Here is a 25,887-nt window from a genome sequence, read left to right as displayed (position 1 = left end):
GTAGGAGCTTGTCCCCATTACCACCCCTGGCTATAACAGTCTTAAGGAACAAAGAATGATAGCAGCTAGTTAAAATGAGTAGGGAGAAAAATAATAGAAATCCTACGAATGGAAAAAGTAGAAAAATATCTAGAAATAGGTGGAACAGTGGTGCAGCCAATAGTTGCTGTCTCACTGCTGCAGTGAGACAGGTTCAATCCTGATAAATAGTTCTGAATGGAGTCTGCACGTTCTTCCCTTGACCTTGTCAGTTTCTTTCAGGTGCTCCAGTTTCAGGATCAGAATTGATTTGATGCAAACAACGCATTTCACTGTATGTTCTAATGAACTTGTGACAAATAAAGCTAATCTGTAGACTGAGGCAGAACTCTACCCGCAGCACCACAGTTCTGCAATATTTCATTCATTTTACTTTTCTCACTACTAATTTTAACCGACTGTACTATTATCCCTTAAATATGTTCTATCTTCATTGTAAAAAATAAGTATCATGTTAGCAAGCTCTATCTAATCAAAAACATAATTTAAATTTTGCAAGTGACACCAGTACTGCTAAGGACTACAACATTAACAAATTAAAAATGAGATAAGATTGCAAGATAAATTTCAACAGAGAGATATGACAAGGAAAATAAAGAAGTGGTGTGTTACCAGAGAAACAAGTATTTATGTGAGCGCCACATGTAAGATTCGTGCGACGCCCAAAATGCCAAGGTTGATTTCCGCCATCATTCTGGTAGCAGTGTACATTCCATCTCAGGCCAACATCAGGCAGGTACTGGAGGAGCTCAGCTCCATAATCAGCAGGCATGAAAAATCGCACCCTGATGCCCTCCCTATCGTTTTGGTGGATTTCTACCAGGCCACTTTGAAGAAGTCGCTGGACATCTACCACCTACATATCATCTGTGGAACCAGAGGAGCCAACACACTTGATCACCATCAAGAACACTTACCGTGCCATCCCACGCCCACACTTTGGAAAGTTTGATTACCTGGATGTACTTCTACTCCCAGTGTATAGGCAGAGACTAAAGCCAGCAGCACTAGTGGTGAGGCCCAAGAAGGTAAGGTCAAGGAAGGAGAGGAGTGCTTACAGGACTGCTTTGAGCCTGTGGACTGGACAATATTCAGGGATTCATCTTTGAATCTGAACAAATTTGCCACATTTGCACCAACTTCATCAGGGGGAGGGGGAACGTCAACACAGACCATGAGAGGCCTGCATCAGGCATTTTCATGCAGATTGGAAGTCTGTGTGGGGCACCACTCCTCGCACAGACTAGAGCAATGTGTGATTAAGTGCCTTGCTCAAGGGCACAAACACGCTACCACAGCTGAGGCTCGAACTAGCGACCTTGAGGTAACTAGACGAATGCCTTAACCACCTGGCCACGTGCCCAACTTCAAATGAATGTACACCTTCAAGAACATACCGGACATGCACAACCAAAAGCATTGGATGAACCAGGAGATTTGTAGTCTGTTCAAGGCTAGACCTGTGGCATTCAAAACTGGTGATCCAGAACTATACAAGAAATCCAGGTATGACCTACAGAAGGCTGTTTTAAGATTAAAAAAAAACAACTTTGATTGAGGTTAGAGATGTAATCAGATGCATGTCTGCTCTGGTAGGGTTTGCAGGACATTACTTCTGACAAACCAAAACCTAACATCATGAATGGCTGTGATACTTCACTCTCAGATGAGCTCAACGCCTTTTACGCACACTTTGAAAGGGAGAATAAAGCTATATCTGTGCTAATCCCTGGTTACCCTGTAATCTCTGTCTTGGAAGCTGATGTCAGAACATCTCTCAAGAGGGTGAACACTTGCAAGACATCAGGCCCTGATTGTGTATCTGGTGGGGCTCTACAAAACTGTGCCAAACAACTAGCAAGAGTATTCAAGGAGATCTTCAATCTCTCAATGCTGCAGTTGGAGATTCAGAGGGCAGCAATCATTCCAGTGCCCAAAAAGAGCAGTGAGCTCAGTGCCTAGTGACACTCACATCTACTGTGATGAAGTACTTCAAGAGATTGGCTGTGGCTAGAATCATCTCCTGCCTAAAGCAAGGACCTGGACCCACTGCAATTTGCCTACCACCACAATAGATCTACAGTACAGTGAATGCAATCTCACTGGCTCTCTGCTTGGCCTTCGATCGCCTGGACAATAGTAATACCTCTGTCAGGATGCTGTTATTGATTACAACTCAGTTTTCAACACTCATACCTTCAGTTCTAATCAACAAGCTCCAAAACCTGGACCTCTGTATTCCCCTCTGCAACTGGATTCTTGATTTCCTCACCAGGAGATGTGGATCAGAAATAACATTTCCTCCTTGCTGACAATCAATACTGGAGTACCTTGATGCGTGCTTAGCCCACTGCTCTACTCTACACCCACGAATGTGGCAAGGAGGCATACAAGAGTGAGATAGATCAGCTGGTTGAGTAGCTCCAACAACCTGGCACTCAATGTCAGGAATTGATTGTGGACTTCAGGAAGGGAAAGTCGAAGGAATACAAACCAGTCCTCATTGAGGGATCAGCAGTGGAAGGGTGAGTTCCTGGGTGTCAACATCTCTGAAGATCTATCCTGGGCCCAAGATATTGACACAATTACAAAGAAGGCATAACAGCAGCTATATTTCATTAAGAGTTTGAGGAGATTTGGTATGTCACAAATGACACTCGCAATTTTACAGTTGTACCACGCACAGCATGCTGTCTGGTTGCATCACCTTCTAGTATAGAGGGGCCACTGCACAGGACTGGGAAAAAGTTGCAGTAAACTCAACCAGATCCATCATGAGCACTATCCTCCCCAGCATCAAAGACATCTTCAAAAAGGCGGTATCCGTCACAAAGAACCCCCATCTCTCAGGACTTGCCCTCTTCTCATTGATACAATCAAGGAGGAGGTACAGGAGTCTGATGATAGAAACTCAATGTTTAAGGAACAGCTTCTTCCCCTCTGCCATCAGAAATCTGAATGGACAATGAACTCATGAACACTACCTCAGTATATTTTCCCTCTACTTTTGCACTATTTATTAATTTTTAAAATTTATATATGTATTGTAATTTACATAGTTTTTATTCTTTTAAATTGATAGAATGATACATCTTACAATACACTCAGGTATATCATCAGTGATGCAACTTGGGCTCACAGGGTGTTTCAGGTCTTTCAACATTAGACACCCTCACCCAAGGGACCCAGGCGGGGTTGATCAGGCCCCGATTTGTGCCTGAGTAGCACTCTACCATGGATCACTACTCCTGATCCACAGCCATCTCGAGGCTTTCTCTGCTGCCTTTATGGTGTTCCTGATGGCTTTCCTCTCCTCGGCTCCTGAGATGCCCATACAGCTGTAGGTTTGGGAGAGGGATTGGCCAGCGCTATGGGCATACATTGAGCCTGCCACCCTTTGCTGTAGCACTCCTACACCAAGTCTTGGTACTTTCTTTTTCCTTTCATGCCTACTCTTCCCAGAGAACGATCAGCTCCAACATTACCACCTGTCTAGATGACTCTGACAGTAGCACTATGTCTGGCCTAAGCATGGTCAAGAAGATATGCTCAGGGAATCTGAGTTGTTTCCCCAGACTGACTCTCAGTTGCCAGTCCCTTGCTGTCTCTAGGAGGCCAGCATGCTCCTTGGATTGGATTTGAGCTTTCTTCCCTGCCTTGATAAAAGCAATTGCTTGCTTCGCTGGGTGATGGCTGTGCACAAGGTGTCAGCCACTGTCTTCAGCACCTGGTCGTGGCACCATTGATAATGTTCCTCCCCCAAGGCTTTTGGCAGCAGCTGAGGATGTGCTTTAGTGTTTCCTTCCCTCAATACAGGGAGCATGCTGGTGTTTTGGCCTTGCCCCAGCAGTAGAGGTTCACTGGGCTTGACAAGATGTCATAGACTGACTGGATCAAGAACTTGATGTGGTGGGATTCAGTTTGCCAAACTTCTCCCGACGAGATGTCACGCTCCATTGCCTGGTCCCATCTTGCCAACGCGCCTTGTTGCCGTATGCCAGCAACCTTGCTGGCACGTAGCTCCTCCACAGCAGTTCACACCTCATGCTGGACCAACTGACACTTCGCTCTTCCTAGCACCTTATTGTAGCGAACTGTTGGGAAGCAACCTAAGCCTGCCCATCCCGATGCCACTGAGCCCACCCGCACACTATGGCATGGCTGTGCTTTGGCTTGTTCAACTGTATCCTGTGCCCTCCACCTCCTGCCCATCCTCACCTGAATGCCAGCATATGAGACCTTTGGGTCTCTGTATTTCAGCACTTCTCTTGCGTGGGTGACCATAAGCTCCTCGCTCACACTGCTGGTGGGGAGTTTCATTCTATTTTCCTTCCCATACAAGGCAACGCTGCTTAGGCTCTTCAGTAGACCCAGGCACCTCCATAGAGGTTGGCTGAGTTTTCTCTCAATAGTCTCAACTGTTGAAAGTAGGACATCATAGGCTATCAGAGGCTACAGGATCCGAGGAGAATACCATGCTGGCAAATCCAAGCCTTGAATTTACCCGACAACCCTGACTTATCCACAGCAGTCAACCATTGCTGCAGCTCTTCCACAGCTGCTTTGATGGATGCTTGGATGCTGTGTCCTTTAGTGAGCCGTTAAACACCTTGCCAAGGCTCTTCAACGTCTTCTCTGATAGGCTTGGAATTTGGGCACCTCCCAGGTTAAAGCGGAATTTGTCAACTACCCTTCCTCTCTCAAGTACTAATGATCTGGATTTCTTAGGATTGAAGGTCATTCTTGCCCAATCAGTGGGCTTCTCCAGATCCTGGAGGATCCATCTGCATCCTGGAACTGATGTTGTTGTTACAGTTAGGTCATCCATTAATTCTATTATAGATGGTTAATGGTTAATGGATAATGGACACTCTACCTCTGCTGACTTGGCCAATATGTTCATCGCCAAGAAGATGATCACAGACAGTGTACATCCTGTTATAATTCCCTTCTCAAGATGATGCCAATCAAATGTGACTGTCCCAGAGGTGACTTTTAGACTTAAATTACTGTAGTAGTCCAGAATGATTTCACTGGTCCTGATTGGGACATGGTGGCAATTGAAGGCGACTTCTTTTGTGAGGTCCAGCCACAGCACGGAGAGATTTCCCTTGCCTTTCTGTGCTTCTCTGATAAACTGAGTGATCACTCCTGTATCCTCTAGACACCCTGGAACCCATGCTATCCTGCCCTTCTGCATTGAGGTGTCAATGTAATGATTCTCAGGAGGTATTCCGTTAAGTGGCAGGCAGCAACATTCAAAAATGCTCAACGCTGAGCAGTGAGATGTCTTGAAACTGCTTGATGTCCTCCTTGAGAATCCAGACACTGTATGCAAACCTCCATTAGTGGGCCACTCTTCCCCTCCTCCAAATCCTGTTCTTACTACTTCTTGGACCTCTTTCAAGCTGGGCTGCCTGCTGTCGAACTCATGATAGGTGCTGACAAAAACAACTATGAAACCTGATTCTGAGTTCAAAATGTTACTCAAATACTTCATGTAGCCACAAAGGACAATAAAGTTATTAAAAACATCCCTGAAACTCGGGCTATTTTTAAAAGAATAGAGTTGGAGGTCTAAAAAGTTTACTTGAAACCATATTATGACATATTGTATTTAATTCTGGTCATCATATTATGAAAAGATACAGAGATGAAGAGAAGAGACACAAAAAAAAAGATTTACAGGGGTAATACCAGAATTGTGAGGTTCCTCTCAGCAGGAGGGAATGAACAGGCTGGATGGATTTTCTTTTGATGGGGTAAAACTGAGGTGCCAAAACAGAGTTTACAATTGATAAGAGTAACTGGAGCAGGAGTTTCAGCTGTTCAGAAGAGCAAATTTAGAAATCACCAGTAAAACAAAATACTCCTCAAGAAATCAAACAGAGAACTTATAGAAGAGTGGGAACATAGGTCTTGCTACCATCGAGAAGGGTTGAGGGGATCAATTCATATGAGAGACATATTGCTCATGATAGATAAAGGAGAATAGGAAGCTTGATTTGGACAGAAAATGGAGTTGTTTTTAAACAGTGTATACATACTGTAGTTATTCTATGTAATACCTTGTATGGATACAATCTGTATTACTGAGTCTAGTATAATCATATAGAACATAGAACAGTAAAGCATCATACAAGCTCTTCGACCCTCAACGTTGTACTGGCCCTTTAACCTACTCTAAGATCAACTTAACCTTTCCCTTCCACATAGCCCTCCAGTTTTCTTTCATTCATGTGCTTATCTAAAAGTCTCTTAAATGTTCCTGATGTATCAGCCTCTACCATTACCCTTGGCAGTGCGTTCCATGTGCCTACCACGCTCTGTGTTTAAAAAAAAACATCCTCAGTAAAATTTGCACCAATCACCATAAAATGTTGCCCCTTTCCTATTTGCCATTTCCATAGAAAGATAATCATGAAAGTCTTTATAATGATACAACAGTGAATATTTACTTTTTACTTTTGATGTTAACTTTCAGGACATGGCACATGTGATTGTGGAGTATGTCGATGTGAAAAAGGATTTGCTGGAACAGCCTGTGAGTGTGAAATTGCTGAAGAGCGATGTAAACGGAACCCAGAGAGTGAGATTTGCAGTGGAAGAGGAAAATGCATTTGTAATCAATGCTTATGCAATGCAGGTTATCAGCCCCCATATTGCAAAGAGTGCCCAGGATGTCCATCTCCATGCCCTAACTACATGTAAGTTCCCATTTGCTTTTGGTGCATTAGAACAAACAGCTTAATCTTAGTCCTGATGAAGGGTCTCGGCCCGAAACGTCGACTGTACCTCTTCCTAGAGATGCTGCCTGGCCTGCTGTGTTCACCAGCAACTTTGATGTGTGTTGCTTGAATTTCCAGCATCTGCAGAATTCCTCGTGTTTAATCTTATCGTTGTCTATATTATAGTGGAACAGAAATAAGTGACTTTGCAGCAGCACTGGCTGTTCTTTGAGATTTAGACCCACAATGGGTCACCACTATGGCACAGCGAGTAGAGCCACCGCCTCAGAGTTCCAATGGACCGGGTTCAACTGCAACCCCTGCTGCTGTTGAGCTACACCACTGATCCCTTCCCATCAAGTCTTTGCTGTACATTGTCTCCGTAGCAGAAATATAATAAAGCAGAAAGGACCAACAGGTTTTAATGGTTGAAATACTTCAAACAATAAAGAGGTATACTGTGTCAGCAATGTTCCCTCTAATTTTTAGTAGTCAGTGTGCGCAAAAATCTTATGTTGTGCAAATTTTTTTCCTGTGACTAAAGTGTGTGCGCACTGGATGCACACATGGCACAGTTTATGTAGGTTTACAAAATATTTGACATAAAACTGCACAGAATAACAACAAAATAACATACGTATTTAAGTCACTCAGTTATTTTTTTCTCTCTCCCGTCTTTGGCATTTACCCATTCTTTGTAAACTCTACCTAGACTAATAGAACACCCATCCAATTGATAGCTTTTGATTCTCATTAACATATCCAAATGACATTCACCTAAACGGTTTCTCATTGTTTTTGAGTTGATTCATTAGGCTAAAACTCACAGTCCGCACTAGATGAAAGAAAGATTCCCCCAATGTCCATCAACTGTGCAAGGTCACAAAACTGTTCATTTTGAAGGACAAATGCCACCACTTGAGCAAAGTTTGAAATCAGTTTGGATTTAATTTTTTTCTTGCACGGAAAATTTGAAATCATTAAACTGTCGAACTATTACAGTATTTTCAGCTAAAAAATCATGATATTTTAGATATAAGGCATTAACTTGTTCATCGCCAAATGTGAAGTCACAATCTGCAATTGCAGATAAATCAAAAGTTGACCATTCTTGTACCTCATCCTGTAACGGGTAATGACGGGTTCTGTTGCCTGAGCTTTTGTACACCGTCCAAATGCAATTTACTTGTCAAATGACACTTCAAAAAGTCAAGTTTCCAAATATCATCCCCTTCTTTCCACTAGCAAATTCTCCAGCAACTTTCGCATCATGACAATACAAACAGATAACTCCAGTTTCCGAATCATATGTAAATATTTCTCGTAGCTGAACGTTCATGACCTCATGAGCTTTAGGTGTAGCAGTTTCTACTATTTTGTTAAGCCATTCAACTTTAAACAAATTTGCAGTTCTTTTGCGCTTCACATCCTTTGCTTCTTTTGAATTTGACTTAGTGAATCAATTTTTTTTCAATAAAAACTTAGTAAGCTATCTACAGGATTTGAAACAGATCTTTGTAAACTTTATGATATAAACACTGTCAGCCAAAGATGGCTGCCGCCGTGATGCAGCTGTACAAACCGGAACAGGAAAGGTGAGGTGACGTAAATTAGTGACATGCATTAACAGAAACGTTTAGCTAAAAGATTATTTTCAATAAATATAATTATTAATTACTACATTATTTTAGGTAACTAACCTTTTGTGCACACATTAATTTCCTTTGTGCGCTGGTTGAAAAACGTGTGTGCGCGCGCACACACGCACAGCTTAGAGGGAACATAGTGTGGCAGGGCAATGGTGCATCCAGCAGAGCTGCTGCCTCACAGCACTGGATACCTGATTCAGTTATGACCTTGAGTGGCATTTCTGTGGAATTTGCCTGTTCTCCTGGAGGCTGCATGGGTTTCCTCACAATAATCCGGCTTCCTCCCAAATGTGGGTTACTAGGTTGGGTGGCCACTGCAAATCTCTCCTAGTGTGTAGGTGAGTTGCTGAATCTGGGATTGATGAGCTGGTGAGAATGTGGAAAGAATGAAAAAGTGGTTAATGCAGAATTAATATTAATGGGTTATTTACCTTTGGTGAGGGTTTGATGGGTTAAAGGGCCTGTTTCATGTTGTGTCTCTTAATGACTATGTTATTTTACTACATTGACCTAACTTGCTTAACGATAGAGGGACATACAGTGCAGTCTTTCAAAGAATGTAGTTCTATGACCTTTGTATTTCACTTGTTATTTCAAACAGACATTGTATAGAGTGCCTTGGATTTTCAAGTGGTCCATTTGCAAAAAACTGCACTCAGTCCTGTAGGAATTTGAAACACACAGAAGTGAATGAACTAAAAGAGCTGAACGCTTGTAAAGAGAAGGACTCGGATGGCTGTTGGATGAATTTCATCATGAAGGAGTTAGATGGAGTTGGAAACTATCAAGTGACTATCCGGAAAAAAAAAGGTCTGCCTAATTATTTTTATTTTAGCAAATAGAGTCACTTCACGTTAGAAGATACTGATTTCATTTTCATTTGTTTTTAAACTAACAGAGAGTCATAGAAAAGTACAGCACAGAAATAGGCCCTCTGGCCTATCTGGTCCATGCTGAAACCATTTAAACTGCCTAGTCCCATCGACCTATGCTGGGACCATCGCCCTCCATACACCTCCCACCCATGTACCTATCCAAACATTGCTTAAATGTTGAAATCATGTTCACATGCACCACTTGTGTTGGCAGCTCATTACACACTCTTGCAACCCTCTGAGTGAAGAAGTTTCCCCTCATATTCCCCTTAAACTTTTCACTTTCACCCTTAACCCATGACCTCTGGTTCTAGTCCCACCCAACCTCAATGGGAAAAGCCTGCTTGCATTTACCCTATCTATACCCCTCTAAATTTTGTATACCTCTCAAACTTCTATGTTCTAACTAATGAAGTCCTAACCTATTCAATCTTTCCTTATAACTCAGGTCCTCCAGGCTCGACAACTTCCTTGTAAATTTTCTCTCTACTCTTTCAACCCTATTTACATCTTTACCGTCGTTAGGTGACTAAAACTGCATACAATACTCTAAATGATGCCTCACCAGTTCCTTATACAACTTCAACATAACGTCCATCTCCTGTCTATCTTCTGTGGCCTTCAGTCTCTTTCACCAATCAACTTCCTAGATCTTTACTTCATCCCTCCCCCTCCTAGTTTCACCTATCACCTGGTGTTTCTCTCTCCCCTTCACCACCACCTTTTAAATATACTCCACAGCTTCCAGTCCTGCTGAAAGGTTTTAGCCCAAAACGTCAATTGTACTCTTTTCCAATGATTCAGCCCGGCCTGCTAAGTTCCTCCAGCATTTTGTGTGTGTTGCTCGGATTTCCAGTATCTCCAGATTTGCTCTTGATTAATTTCTTAAATGTTCTCTTGTGTTTCTTATACTCCATAAGCACTTCATTTGTTCCTACCTGCCCATACCTGCTACGCACCTCCTTTTTTTTCTTAGCCTCAATATCTCTTGAAAAACAAGGTTCTCTACACTAGTTACACTAGTTATCTTTACCTTTTATTCTGACAGGCACATATAAGCTTCATACTCTCAAAAATGCAGTTTTGAGGGTTTCCTACTTACCAAGTACACCTTTGCCAGAAAACAACCTGTCCTAATACACATTTGCTAAATCGTTTCTGATACCATCAAAATTGACCTTTCTCCAATTTAGAATTTCAACCCACAGACCAGACCTATCTTTTTGCATATTTACTTTGAAATTAATGGTGTTGTGATCACTAGATGCAAAGTGTTTCCCCACACAAACTTCTGTCAACTGCCCTGTCTTATTCCCTAACATTTGGCACCTATTTTAATATTTATGACCAAAACACAGATATTTCAATTCCCTCATTGCTCTTTTTGAGCATGTGTAGTTAATGGACCAGAAGGAAATTATTATCATTATTGTATGTTGAAGTGTTAAATCTAATAGCATATTGAGTGGTTCCAGATTCTACCCATGGTGAAAAAATACATCTGTTTTTATTCAAATTATGTAGGATTTAATCAAGATTTAAACTTTTCCTGCTTTTTGACATTTCAATCAGGAGTAGTACTAGTTTTGGAATTATGTCATATTTTTGCATGTGTTTTAACACCCTCTATTCAAATTTCATGATAATCCTGTAAGAAATTTGGAGGCTATTGTTAAGTAACTGGGAAAAGTGACATCTCATCTCACTAGGTAATATAAATTAATTAAATGAATTTATAATAAAATGCTAGTATTAGATTTAGTGACTGTGAAACTACCAGATTACTGCACTTTTTTAACCATCTATGTGCTTTAGGGAAGGAAACAAACCAGTATTTAATGCTATGGCCAAAATAACCAAACCAAAGCAATGCAGTTAATTTTTGATTGTCCTCCGCAGGCCAGTCAGTTGCTTGAAATGGGTAGCAAGCATCAAATTTGGTACTGAATTTTCCAAAGAATATAAAACATTCAATAATTTCTTCCTCCAAAGACCTAACACCTGGAACATCTGTTCCACAGATAGTCATCGACAGCCTCACATTTGCTACTAAATCAAACCTTTCCCCTAGTTTCTCAGATTCTCCCTTAACAGCTCTTGCCTTCTTTATAATAGGTGTTCAAACTGCATACAACCACAAGGAAATGCCATAGGATCCCCCAACAATGCTCAAATATGGTCAAGGATATTTCTTTTCCTTATTTAATAACTTAGCGCTCTGTCATGTTGAGAAACACTTGGAAAAGCTACAAGAGAGCTCTAACGGCACTGACCATCCATCACCAAGACTGATACAAAACCAAATTTCCCACCTTGTCAAAGGCACAGGCACTAAAACAAAAGTTAGTTCATAGAAACATAGAAAACCTACAGCACAATGCAGGCCCTTCGGCCCACAAAGTTGTGCCGAACATGTCCCTATCTTAGAATATACTAGACTTCCCCATACCCCTCTGTTTTTCTAAGCTCCATGTACCTATCTAAAAGTCTCTTAAAAGACCCTATCCTATCTGCCTCCACCACCGTTGCCGGCAGCCCATTCCACACACTCACCGCTCTCTAGATCAAAAACTTACCCCTGGCATTTCCTCTGTACCTACTCCCCAGCACCTTAAACCTGTGTCCTCTTGTGGCAACCATTTCAGCCCTGGGAAAAAGCCTCTGACTGTCCATACGATCAATGCCTCTCATCATCTTATACACCCCTAACAGGTCAGGTCACCTCTCATCTTCTGTCGCTCCAAGGAGAAAAGGCCGAGTTCACTCAACCTGTTTTCATAAGGCATGCTCCCCAATCCAGGCAGCATCCTTGTAAATCTCCTCTGCACCCTTTCTATGGCTTCCACATCCTTCCTGTAGTGAGGCGACCAGAACTGAGCACAGTATTCCAAGTGAGGTCTGACCAAGGTCCTATATAGCTGCAACATTACCTCTCAGCTCCTAAATTCAATTCCACAATTAATGAAGGCCAATACACCATGTGCCTTCTTAACCACAGCGTCAACCTGTGCAGCTGCTTTGAGCGTCCTATGGACTCAGACCCCAGAATCCCTCTGATCCTCCACACTGTCAAGAGTCTTACAGTTAATACTATATTCTGCCATCATATTTGACCTACCAAAATGAACCACTTATTTGGGTTATGAACCACCTCACACTTTTCCGGGTTTGAACCACTTCACACTTATCTGGGTTTAACCCAGACAACCTCACTTAACCCAGATAAGTGTGTTCATATTGCACTGTGATATGTCAGCCAGTTACTAAACCAATGGCAACACATCCCAAATAAGAAAAGAGACGGGATGAAACAGCTCTGGTAACCAGTAGTGAAGAAGCTTATTTCTCTTTAATAAATTGCCAGATGTTGGAGCTATATTTCTTCTAGAAGAATTACTTAGAAAGACCAATCATTAATTTCATTGACATATATACAAGAACTGTTTAAATGGACTGTACTTTTCTGTGATCACCTGTTTTTGCTTTGTAATTTCAGAATGTCCTCCACCCACAAATGTCATCGCTATTGTTGCTGGTGGAGTAGCTGGCGTGCTGCTGATTGGATTGGTTATTCTCCTGATCTGGAAGTTGCTGACTTACCTGTATGACAGAAGGGAATTTAGGAAGTTTGAAAAGGAGCGAGCAAAAGCAAAATGGAATGATGTATGTAGAAATAGTTGTTAAAGTTGTATCAAAGCTATGCATTATTAAAATGCCATGTTATGCCATTGTAACATACTGTGGTAACAGTGCATGGTAACCTCCGCACAAAATGTACCTTTGTCTATAGTTAATTTTCCATCAACTAGTGTCACATTTTAATTAGACCTTGCTGTCTCTGTGGTACCAATACTAGTGTGGTATTGCAAACCCTGCATACAATCGGTTAGATGTCTCACTACTCTATGATTACCAGTCATCATGCATTCAGGACCATTCTGTATCTTCCACTGTGGTCCAAAGTGCAAACTTTCAAATGAAGCCCAGCTCCCAACATGATGATGAGGTCAGAATTTTCACAAACATTCAAAATCAGTTTGTATTTTCACACCCATGTTTTCATTGTCCTTTTCCCTAAATCCACAAGCCGAATAATATTGCAACACAGGACCCTCCAAGGAGAGGTAGCTATTGGTTTTAGCTGCACTGGAAAACAAAAAACATGGAAAGCAGACATTGGGTCTTAAATTATGAAATGAGGGGCCTAAGCTTTTACTGATTTGGAAGTCCATTCTGGCTTCACTGATAATCCTAGAAACTATAGACTGGTGAGTCTCATGTCAGTGATATGGAAGTTACTGGAGAGAATATTTAGGGATAGGATTTATGAATATTTGGAAAACCATGGCCTAATTAGGGAGAGCCAGGGTAGTTGTGTGTGCAGCAAGTTATGTCTTACTAACTTGATGGGATGACGAAGATGATTGATGAAAATAGAGATGTGGATGTTGGCTACATGTATTTGACAAAGTCCCTTAAAGGAGGCTCATCCGGAAGATTAAGATTCATGGGATCAGTGGTGAATTGGCTGGATTCAGAACTGGCTTGCCCATAGAAGACAGAGGGTGGTGGTTGAAGGGGCTTATTCTGGCTGGAGGTCTGTGATTAGTGGTGTTCTGTACTGGGACCTTTGCTGTTTGTGATGTATATAAATGACCTAGATGAAAATATAGATGGGTGGGTTAATAAGTTTGTAGATGATATGAAGGTTGGTGGTGTTGTAGATGACTGTCAAAGAATACAGTAGGATGTAGATCAGTTGCAGATACGGGTGGAGAAGTGGCAGATGGAGATTAAAAAGGCATATGGCATGCTTGCCTTTATTAGTCAAGGCATTGAGTTCAAAGGTCAGGAAGTTATGCTGCAGGTTTATAAAACTCTAGTTAGGCCTCATCTGGAGTATTGCATACAGTTTGGGTCACCCCATTATTGGAAGGATTTGGAGGCTTTGGAGAGGACACAGAAGGGTTTACCAGGATGCTGCATTTAAGGTGAGAGGGGGCAATCTTGAGGTAAATCAGAGATTTGTTTGGCGACTATAAAGTATTAGAGGCAAGTTTTATTACACAGATTGGTGGGTGCCTGGGATGTGTGTAGAGGCAGATACATGAGGGACTTTTAAGACATGTTTAGATAGGCACATCAATGTGAGCAAAATAGAAGAATAATGACATGGTGTAGGCCTAAGTGATTAGTTTAGTTGGCCATTTGATCACTCATGTATTCAGTTCAGCACATTTTGGGCTGAAGGGCTTGTTCCTGGGCTTGTTCCTGCTATGTGCCTTGACAAAATATTTTTGGATTGCTTATGGCCATGATCTGTTTTTTTTCTGGAATAGAGAACTCATTGCCACTTTTCATATAGCTAGTGATTAAAGATGGGGTTGGGAATGATGTCACTGTTTTTATGAGTGATATGAACTGTTCACCTATATAATCCCTGCCCAATAGGTAGCATGAAAGCTTCCACATAAGTTTCCGTCTAATTGCTGTCTAATCACTTTGTCATTCGGTTACAGAGCAATGGTAAAAGAGATTGGCAACCACACAGGTTGAGTACAAAGGGTTGATTTCAAGTTATTTGAATTGAAGAAATATATCAAATTAAGATTCAAATGAATGTTACTGTGCTCGAAAGGTGGTCAAAAAGTGAATTAGAAAGTATAAAATTATGAAATGGTGGGTCAAAGAAAACAGTGTTTCCTCTGGTAGAAAGATAAATCAGATTTAAAATTAAATGCAAAAAGATTTTGCAAGGAGGTAGAAGAAAGTACGAAGAGGATTATGGAGGAATGCAGAGCAGAGTTTTAACTCACCAGGGTTCCATTTCCTGCATTCCCTTCCCACTCACTGGAGCTAGTTCCCACACTTCATTTAGGCTTACCTAGCTACAGATATGCAGTACTACAATATTGTGTAATATCACCAAGAAAAGTCAATCAACAATGGGTTGAGGTATTCATAGAAATGGCACTCAACAGTCCAGAAAATCTGCTTGTCTAGCAGTACTCTGACCATGCCAGAGTTTTACTGGAGCCTTTATACTGCCATCAGAATTTTATTGGAATAAATTTTGCTGTAACATATGAGGATTGAATGTTCTAAACAAGGAAGTTCAGCATTCAGAATCAGAATCAGATTCAGAATCGGCTTTAATATCACCGGCATATGTCAGCTGACCGCTGTAGTACAATGAAAATACCTGATAAATAAATACTTAATAGACGTATATAATTCAGTTTTCCCTCTATATTTAAGTTAAAATAAGTAGTCCAAAAAAACAGAAATAAAAAAAGTAGTGAGTTACAGAGAACCAAGTTACCTTTACTTGTATAAGCTTTTACAATATCTCCAAAATCTGTTGGTTAGAATGCTTCCTTTTAGTAAAGCTTCGGAACTTGATTGGTTAGATATCTAAGGCTAGAAATCTGGATGAATTTCAGATTTTCAATTTCAGAATTTCTGATATATACTATCAAGTTTACTAGCATTGCATTGGTTTCCCAAATGACTTTACTGGGTCTAATAGCAGTGTTGTGTATTTAATATTTCACTAATATTTGAGTAAAATTGTAAATACATAGTTTGATTAGTTATTCTTGGTTAAGACAGATGGTAAGGCCAAATGGTCTGCTTCTTTGGTATATCCTGTGGTTGTTTGTAATTACACTGGGTGACTTTCCAGATATTAACTTTCTGTGTTACCTCCACCAGGGCGATAATCCATTGTTTAAACAGGCCACAACTGTTACCGTAAATCCCAACTTCAAAGGAGACTGAAGATGTTAATAGAGACAGGATCAATTTAAAGTGGTAGGTTTGCATAAGTGGATGTCATTTAAAAGGATTAACTTTACAGCCGACAGTTTACAATAATGTTAACAAATGAAAATTGCTTTTAATACATGATTAGAAGTAAATTTAAATTGCATAATAGACATCCTTTAGTCTTGTGAGACCATGGATTTGCACCTTGGAAGGTTTCCAGGGCGCAGGCCTGGGCAAGGTTGTATGGAAGACCGGCGGTTACCCATGCTGCAAGTCTCCCCTCTCCACATCACCGATGTTGTCCAAGGGAAGGGCACTAGGGCCGATATGGCTTGGCACCGGTGTCATCGCAGAGCAATTTGTGGTTAAGTGCCTTGCTCAAGGACCCAACACGCTGCCGCAGCTGAGGCTCAAACTAGCGACTTTCAGATCACTAGACTGACGCCTTAACCACTTGGCCATGCGCCGAAATTTGTTTACTATTTGTTTATTTGCATAAATTTGTTTATTATTGTCACAGTTACTGAGATACAGTGATAAAGTTCAAAGTAAATTTATTATCAAAATACATATGTGCCACCCTATACACTCCAGAGATTCATTTTCTTACCAGACATTCAGATTTTAATGAATATAAGTAACACAACTGAATCAAAGAAAGACTACATCAAACAGGACAAACAATCAATGTGCAAAAAAACAACGAACTGTGCAAATATAAAAAGAAAGAGAAAAAATAATGAAGAAATAAGCAATAAATATTGAGAAAATGAGATGAAGAGTCCTTGAAAGGGAGTCCATAGGTTATGGGAACAGTTCTGTGATGGGATGAGTGAAGTTGAGTGAAGTTATCCCCTCTGGATCAAAAGCCTGATAGTTGAGAGATAATAACAGTTCCTGAACCTGATGGTGCAAGCCCTGAGGTTTCTGTCCGTTCTTCTGGTGGCAGCAGGACTTGGATGGTGGGGTCCTTGAAAAAGGATTCTGCTTTCATGAGAAGTGTCCGTGTAGATGCGCTCAATAATGGGGAGGGCTTTACTTGTGATGGACTAGGCTGTATTCACTACTTTTTGGAGACTTTTCTGTACAAGGTCATTGGTGTTTCCATACCAGGCCATGATGCAACCAGTCAATATACTCTCCACCACACATTTTTAGAAGTTTGTCAAGGTTTTAGATGACATGCCAATCTTCGCAAACTTCTGAAGAAATAAAGATACTGCCATGTCTTCTTCATAATGGCAACTACATGCTGGACCCAGGGCAGATTCTCTGAAATGATAACTCCGAGAAATTCAAAGTTGCTGACCCTCTCCACTTCTGATCCGTGGATGAGGACTAGCTCATGGACCTCCAGTTTCCTCCTCCTGAAGTCAATAATCATCTCCTTGGTCTTGCTGACATTGAATGAGATGTTGTTGTGGCACCACTCAGCCAGATTTTCAATCTCCCTCTTATATGCCGATTCATCAGCACCTTTGATTCGGCCAAAGACAGTGGTGTCGTCAGCAAACTTAAATATGGCTTTGGAGCTATGCATAGGCTCACAGTCACAAGTATAAAATGAGAAGAGAAGGAGGCTATGCATACAGCCTTGCCGTGCACCTGTGCTGATGGAGATTGTGGAAGAGATGTTGTTGCCGATCTGAGCTCACTGGGGTCTGCAAGTGAGGAAGTCGAGGATTTTGTCATACATACTCTCCATATAGAAAAACTTATTACAATGGTGCAGTGAGAAAGTACAGTAAAACAATAACAGTGCAGAATAAAGTGTTTCAGTTCAGAGAACACTTAGCGCAGGCAGGCACTGAGGTGTAAGGTCACAGCGAGTAGATTATGAGGTCAAGAGTACATTTTATTGTACAGTACCAGGGAACCATTCAATAGTCTTATGACTGCAGGATAGAAACTGTCTTTGAGCTTGGAGGTACATGGTTTCAAGTTTTTAAGTCATTTCAATGAGTTTAGGAAATGATTCCAATGAAGAGACAGTGTATAGTCTATTACTGTGGTTAAGTCAATGTGCGGGAGCGTAGTTTAATTGGCGACTTCAATTGCATCTATTGTGAGGTGGCTGGAAAAGTCTGGGGGATGTTGATGGGAATGAGGAGAACAAAATAGGTAGGGTAGTATTAGTATCTTATGGTCGATGTGGACTAAGCGGATCAGAGAGCTTGTTTCATATTGTATCTCTGAATAGTACGTCTAAATTTTATCGCACATTGCATTTGTGTGAGTTACAAATACTAAAATATAATGTTTAGAAAGCATCAAAATTTGTATTATTGTCCAAAATAGTGGCAAAAGTGTTTGGAAAGCAGACATTGGGAACATTTGGGGTCAGTAAAAGGAGTACAATTCAGATTAGAATTGATCCACATGGACAAGAAAAACAAAATTTTCCATTGTATTTTGGTACGTGACAATAATAAACCAATAACAAATAACTAAAGAATCAAATGAAAATTGCAATATTTCAAAGGAGATTAAAGAGTGAAAAAGTAAATATGTTTTTAAATTATTAATGGATAAGGTAAAGAAGGCTGAAACTGTGTTTCCACTACAAACTTTGTAGTAGGCAGATCAAGAATGAGATGAAGCAGAGTGAAGGTTAATGACTTAGCATGGAACCAGAAGAGACGTTTACGCAGGACCCTGTAATGAAATGCAAAGTTGTTGATCTAATATATTAACTCACTTTGTTGTAAATATTTAACATCATTGTTAAATTATTACATTGAGCTAAGCTATTGTTTATCTTATTCAGAGTAAAGTCAATGACACATTGCCCTAAATTGTTGGACAGTTCAGTTCTGTTACAGTAAGTTAGAACTGAATATTCTAAAGGTTCAGCATTCAGAAAGCCAAGTTACTTTGACTTTTGCAAACTATTGTAGTTTCTGAAATGAAAAAAAAATGTATTTCCCTTAATGAAGCTTCAGAATTCAATTGGCTTGGATTCTATAGATTCAAACTCATTTCAGAGATTTACTATTTGCAAAACTATGCTTCCTGTTTTCATTATTTTGTTATACAGCACAGTTAAGTATTTTTTTCAATATGCAATCATTTTGTCAAACCCTCCTGGTGATAGCAGTACTGTACTGTATGCCTGAGTGACTGTGCACAAACTCTGATGATCCAATAAATTATACGCTGTCATACAACTATTACCCTGTTAAGTGCCATGGATGTAATGATCTTTTAAAAAAATTATGTATTATTAACTGGGGGTAAACAAGATCCAAAACCAGGGAATGGCTCAAGTGAGTCTTATTCTGTTTATGCTGTACTTATTGATTAAGAGACAATAGCTCAAACTTTTAGGCTTGTTTTGCATTGGTTTCCCAGTCTATTTTACTTGGTCTGATCATAGCTATGGTGCATAAATACCAGCATGGACTGGATGGGTCAAATGGCCTGTTTCTCGGCTGTATACCCTGTGCTGCAATGTAACTCCTTCAAGAATGACGCTTTCATAAACTGACTGTTTTGTTATTTCTGAATCCTCTTCACCAGGGTAATAATCCACTGTTTCGACAGGCCATTACTGTGAATCCCAGCTTCAAAGAAGACTGAAGATCTCGATGGAGATGGGTTCAAATGCTTCAGATGCCATTTTACAATTTCCACTTGCAGTATCACAAACACAGATTATGCGACAGATGAGTAAAACAGCCAACCTGAATTGATTGAACCCATAAAAGTCATTAACTTTTCATCAATGATGTACACCCTTGACATATACCCACATTTTTAGATACTAAAAATCAATTGTCCAGTGCAATACATCTTACCTGCTGTAAATCAAACAGTTTAAAATTTTTAAGCAAATGCCTAACAGGTGAGTGAACAAATAGCTCTCATCGTACCTGTGCAAAAACCATCTATCATCAATGAAAACAAGGCAGAAATAATGAAGATGGGTTGTAACTGAGCTTTGGTTAAAACAAGTGATAGTTACTTTTAACAATGGGCATCAAATGCCAGTTAATTTGGTATTGTGGCACTTGCTTTGGTTATTTTCAAAAATACCATTTCCAGTTTTAGTAATTAATCTCTAATAGAAGCTGAAACCTCTAGATCCTAAAAAAAGTTTATATTTATGTGCTATGCATTCTTTTATTTGTTTATAAAAATAACAAATGCAAATGTAAGTAGATAAGATGATTATGTTCTATGAAGGAAGTGACTATTTGTAAATAGTGCAACCTGCTTCCATTGGTGCTATGCTAACCATGGCTTATCACAGTGGGGTCACCGCAAGAAAACAAAACCGTGCAAGACAAAAAGCGAACGTTGAGTTCCAGTGAATGAGAAATAAAATCTGAAATATAAACAGAAAATGTTGGAAGCAAATCCAAATCTGCTTAGTAGATCAGACAGCATTTCTGGAAGGAGAAACAGTCAATGTTTCTCATCGGTTACACTGTGTCAGAACTGGGAACAAGAGAGAGAAAGAAGTTATTTCATTTGGCAGAAAGGATGTGTCGATGAAAGGGAATGTCTGTGATAGGCGATTTAAAATAGCTCAATGGCAGCAGTTACAGCACATTGAACTTTGTGATCTGTCTAACTTGTTTTTATTGGTGAGACTATGGGACCTGCCCAGCAGGCCATACTTAATTAGAAGGATAAGAATAACTGAGCCAACATGTATACATAGAAACATAGAAACATAGAAAATAGGTGCAGGAGTAGGCCATTCGGCCCTTCGAGCCTGCACCGCCATTTATTATGATCATGGCTGATCATCCAACTCAGAACCCCGCCCCAGCCTTCCCTCCATACCCCCTGACCCCCGTAGCCACAAGGGCCATATCTAACTCCCTCTTAAATATAGCCAATGAACTGGCCTCAACTGTTTCCTGTGGCAGAGAATTCCACAGATTCACCAGTCTCTGTGTGAAGAAGTTTTTCCTAATCTCGGTCCTAAAAGGCTTCCCCTCTATCCTCAAACTGTAGCCCCTCGTTCTGGACTTCCCCAACATCGGGAACAATCTTCCTGCATCTAGCCTGTCCAATCCCTTTAGGATTTTATACGTTTCAATCAGATCCCCCCTCAATCTTCTAAATTCCAACGAGTACAAGCCCAGTTCATCCAGTCTTTCTTCATATGAAAGTCCTGCCATCCCAGGAATCAATCTGGTGAACCTTCTTTGTACTCCCTCTATGGCAAGGATGTCTTTCCTCAGATTAGGGGACCAAAACTGCACACAATACTCCAGGTGTGGTCTCACCAAGGCCTTGTACAACTGCAGTAGTACCTCCCTGCTCCTGTACTCGAATCCTCTCGCTATAAATGCTAGCATACCATTCGCCTTTTTCACCGCCTGCTGTACCTGCATGCCCACTTTCAATGACTGGTGTATAATGACACCCAGGTCTCGTTGCACCTCCCCTTTTCCTAATCGGCCACCATTCAGATAATAATCTGTTTTCCTATTTTTGCCACCAAAGTGGATAACTTCACATTTATCCACATTAAATTGCATCTGCCATGAATTTGCCCACTCACCCAACCTATCCAAGTCACCCTGCATCCTCTTAGCATCCTCCTCACAGCCAACACCGCCACCCAGCTTCGTGTCATCCGCAAACTTGGAGATGCTGCATTTAATTCCCTCATCCAAGTCATTAATATATATTGTAAACAACTGGGGTCCCAGCACTGAGCCTTGCGGTACCCCACTAGTCACCGCCTGCCACTCTGAAAAGGTCCCGTTTATTCCCACTCTTTGCTTCCTGTCTGCTAACCAATTCTCCACCCACACCAATACCTTACCCCCAATACTTTGTGCTTTAAGTTTGCACACTAATCTCCTGTGTGGGACCTTGTCAAAAGCCTTTTGAAAATCCAAATATACCACATCCACTGGTTCTCCCCTATCCATTCTACTAGTTACATCCTCAAAAAATTCTATGAGATTCGTCAGACATGATTTTCCTTTCACAAATCCATGCTGACTTTGTCCGATTATTTCACCGCTTTCCAAATGTGCTGTTATCACATCCTTGATAACTGACTCCAGCATAAAATGATAGTATTCCCCTTTTTGCTGTTTCATATCATGTTGACTCAGTTTTTCTCAATCTTTTCTTCTGTCTGCATTTTTGTATGGGGGTGTATGTAGCTGAAGTGTGATATTTGTATGTAAAACTTCTTTTGAAGTCTGTTGTACAAAGTTAATTGCAGAGACAGCACCATGTTCATTTGCAACTGTACCTAAGGTTAATAATATTATTTCAACCATTCCTCATTGATATATAAACTGCTAAACTTCTTCAAGATAAGCTTATCACAAACTCTGTAGCTTTTTCACCAAATCCACCCCCCCCCCCCCCGTCACTCACACTGGCTTAACTGTTTTGTGCACCTGCTTTGTTCATTGCGCGCCCACTGCTAACCACCCCACACTCTCCACCCTCACCACTGCTTTCCCACCAGCACAGCATACATAGTTGCATCTGATCACACATCCTTGCTACCCTAAGTAGTTCATTTCAACCTTTATAAAATTGCCCGTCTTCATTGCTAGCTCAAATGGTACATAATGGTAATTTGCTTCCTTCATTACTTCCACTCCACAACATTCAGCACATCTAATTCTGCTCCGCATAATCTACTTAAAGCATGTTATGACGGTCAGCAGGTCTCAGCTTATCTTCTGGTACCTCACTTCAAAATGTTGGTCCTCATGGTAACCTCCTCCCCTTCCACCAGCCCTTGTGGTCAAAATCAAGAAGTTCTGAACTTGTGATTTTTTGATTTTGAACTCTTGTGCAGTCCGTATACCTTTCCCTCACTTTGGTGGCCAGTGCTCTTTAATTTCCTCCCCTACTTTCAGACTCATCTTTAAAGGCCTAGTTCTCCTTCCTCAAAATCCGTTTCCATGAAGGTACTACATAATATCTTAGTACATTCCTCCTCTATAAGGTGTTACATAAACTGTACTGTTTAACATTACCACCAACACATTTTTTCTTGATTTATTTCTGGAAGTTTTAAACAAAGACCTGAAATGGTTTGTTCTATGTGTTATGTATTATTAAGGGTCAAGCTAAATAGTGATATTACTAATATTGCAATGTCAGGTCTCAGCAGGGTGAGCTGGAATACCACACTTGCTTTTGTTTTCAAGGTTTCTGATTACCATCTTAGCCATTCCCGGTGTCACTATCCAGTCTTCAGCTCAGCTGCAATCAGGATCCTTGGCTACTCTGTTGTTGACTTTAGGAGTGTGCCATCTGCCCATCCAATCCTGGACCAACTCTTCTGTTTCTGCACCAGACCCTGCAAACCAGACCAATTACATCACTAGATTGAAGTAAAGAACTGCAGTGCACAAAGTTTTGAAAAATTAAAAAAAGATAACACACTCCGCAGACACGACTTGATGGCAGTTTAGAAATATTTTTTAAAATTGCAATTTTTCTTGTAGATTTCACAGGTTACCCTGTCAGAAATGAATATTCTAAGTGACTTTTGAAAATCAATGCAGTTTATCAAAGTAAATATTATTTTCCTATTTTGCAAATCAGTCAAACATGAAATTATTTCCCCAGTTTAGGTAGGGTCTTACATATTGTTAAAGTGGTCTGCTTTTATGATTCAACAAGCATGGAAGATTCAACATACATTTTTTTCTGCTTAAGTTTTCCAAATTGATACACTTAACTGAAACTATTTGTGATACTTTTAATATATCATCATTGCTATCTGTCAAGAGGTGGATTCAGATATATGAGAATTAGTTGATGCTTTCCACAGACATACCATGAACCTTTATTGTCAGGGTTGTGTAGCGGGTCAAGTTTGGTAAAGGACAATTGCCTTAAAGATATTGAGTGCAATGTCCAGCCTTGCATGCTTCAATGACTGTATCAATGATGATTTGGAGTTTAGCCTCTTGTATGCTTCCGAAACCTGAACTGCCAGCAGTACTACAAGGTATTTAAAAATATCATCAATCTGCCTCCACAAAACCCTCCAAATTTACTGGAAGATAGGCAAACCAACTTCAGTGACTTCTTCAAGGCCAACATTCCTAACGCTGAAGACATAATTACACTCAGTTGTCTGCAATGTACAAGCCAACATTGTTTGCACACCCAATGTCAATTTTCTGAAACAGCCACCCTATTCCAAGCTTAGTCACAGAAGGGGTTTACCAAGTAGATAGTGTGAAGGATGTAAAGATGTACACATTGGTTCCAGCAACATTACCACTGAGTTTTGGAAATTCCTGATTGAAATAGAGAAGCAGCATTTGTGATAGTGTTGACAATCTTGAACCCTTGTATCAGAAACCCTGTGTAAATGCCAAAAGAACATTCCACTAACAAACAACTTAGCTATCAGGCACCTTCTGTCCCAGCTATAGAAGAATCTCATCTTCATCTTAGAATATACAAAACCAGATTGGAAGTAATTAATTTTTGATTCTAGGCAATTGCCTAAGAAGGAAGACACTTAACAGTGGAATTATAATGCTACCCTGAGAATGGAATGACTTTTCTCAGGAATGTAGATCTCCAGAAAGATGGCCATTTATATTTTCTATTGTGATTCCACAGAACTAAGAGGAATCATTTCCTGTTGATTTTGCTAAACCTGTGCATTCAATTCCACTTCTGTAATTTGTATCCTTTGTAGCTAATGGAAATAAATTTCGGAAGTGGAGTGGAACACTTATCCGTTACTATATTGTGCAATTATATCTGCCAACCGTGGATGAATTTCAGCAGTCTTTTTCTTTTCCTTTAAGTGTGCCAATGATGCTGTGTGATTTACATCAATGCAGTGTATCTATTTGTGTAATCTGCCCCAATCCTAAAAACTTTCGAAACTACCATTTCCTGGCTCTTGTGCGCCCCTGAATTTACTTCATCCACCACAGAGGGCCATGTCATCCATTTCACAGGCCCGAAGCTTTCGAATTTTCTCCCAAGCCTTTTCCATCTTGTACTGTTTTCTCTTTTGATATACTCTTCAATGCATCCCAATTGTCCAAGTTTTTGATCAATTATGCTGATATGTCATTTTGTGGCTCAGTGCAATGTTATTATATGATAATAGTCCCATGAAGCATATAGGGAATTTTTCAGTACTAAAAGTGGTATATGAATTGATATTGATATTATAGTTAAGATGCATACGTTACCACAAATTCATTTGAACTCAAAGTTGGATTAACTGCAAGTGTCTTCAGGACTGAACATGTCATCCAAATTCTGCTGCACAGAGCACATATGGATGTCAGTGGATAACTGTGACAGTGATTTTATTTTATGTGCAAGCTATTAAGCAAAACTCAAGCTAAATTGTAAATCCAGGAAGAAACTCCAAGGAAAGTACAATATATTAAAAAAAGCAAGGAAATACGAAGACAATTGTTCAGTTGAATGAATCTCTTTGTAAGCTTCGGATATATTCATGCTGCCCTTTGCATAATACTGATCAAAATTACTTTGCACTCTTGAAGCTAATGCTAACTGTAAAATAAGAGAAAAGAAATGAACAGATTTTAACACAATAATACAGAATAAAGAAAAATATTGTAGTTGCCATTTGTTGTTATTTTTCCGAGGAACAGTTCTTGATGTACAGTGAGCAGAAAGAGAACAAAGTGAAGAATTGAACCTAATCCAGGATGAAAATCAAAAGACTGCAGAGGCTGAAGATGGTTTAGATACTCAGCAGGACAGGCCTCGTCTCTAGGAAGAGAAGTAACATCAGCAGTTCAGATCGGAGACATAACAAAAAAGGGAAATTAAAAAAAGCTTGTTGAGCTGCAAAGAGGGTAGAGGAGGGGGATGCCTCCAAAA

At 40.3% G+C, this 25,887-nt stretch overlaps 1 protein-coding gene across 2 annotated transcripts in view; it reads left to right on the top strand.

The window, feature by feature from the left end:
• Nucleotides 1–25,622, top strand: part of LOC140199380 (integrin beta-2-like) — a 108,770-nt gene extending 83,148 nt beyond the window's left edge. The window contains exons 13-17 of one of the 2 annotated variants that reach the window (XM_072261372.1): nucleotides 6,524–6,746; nucleotides 9,018–9,226; nucleotides 12,788–12,954; nucleotides 16,006–16,104; nucleotides 19,603–25,622. In XM_072261372.1, coding sequence (XP_072117473.1) covers nucleotides 6,524–6,746; nucleotides 9,018–9,226; nucleotides 12,788–12,954; nucleotides 16,006–16,071 — 665 coding nt within the window. In that variant the 3' untranslated portion in view covers nucleotides 16,072–16,104; nucleotides 19,603–25,622. Of the gene's footprint in view, nucleotides 1–6,523; nucleotides 6,747–9,017; nucleotides 9,227–12,787; nucleotides 12,955–16,005; nucleotides 16,105–19,578 lie in introns of both variants that reach the window. The other variant, XM_072261371.1, reaches the window with a different exon arrangement.
• Nucleotides 25,623–25,887: the final 265 nt, after the last annotated feature.

The sequence above is a fragment of the Mobula birostris genome, chromosome 6 (assembly GCF_030028105.1).
Source record: "Mobula birostris isolate sMobBir1 chromosome 6, sMobBir1.hap1, whole genome shotgun sequence".
NCBI classification, from domain to species: Eukaryota; Metazoa; Chordata; class Chondrichthyes; order Myliobatiformes; family Myliobatidae; genus Mobula; species Mobula birostris.
This window is presented reverse-complemented; position numbering and strand designations above follow the sequence as displayed.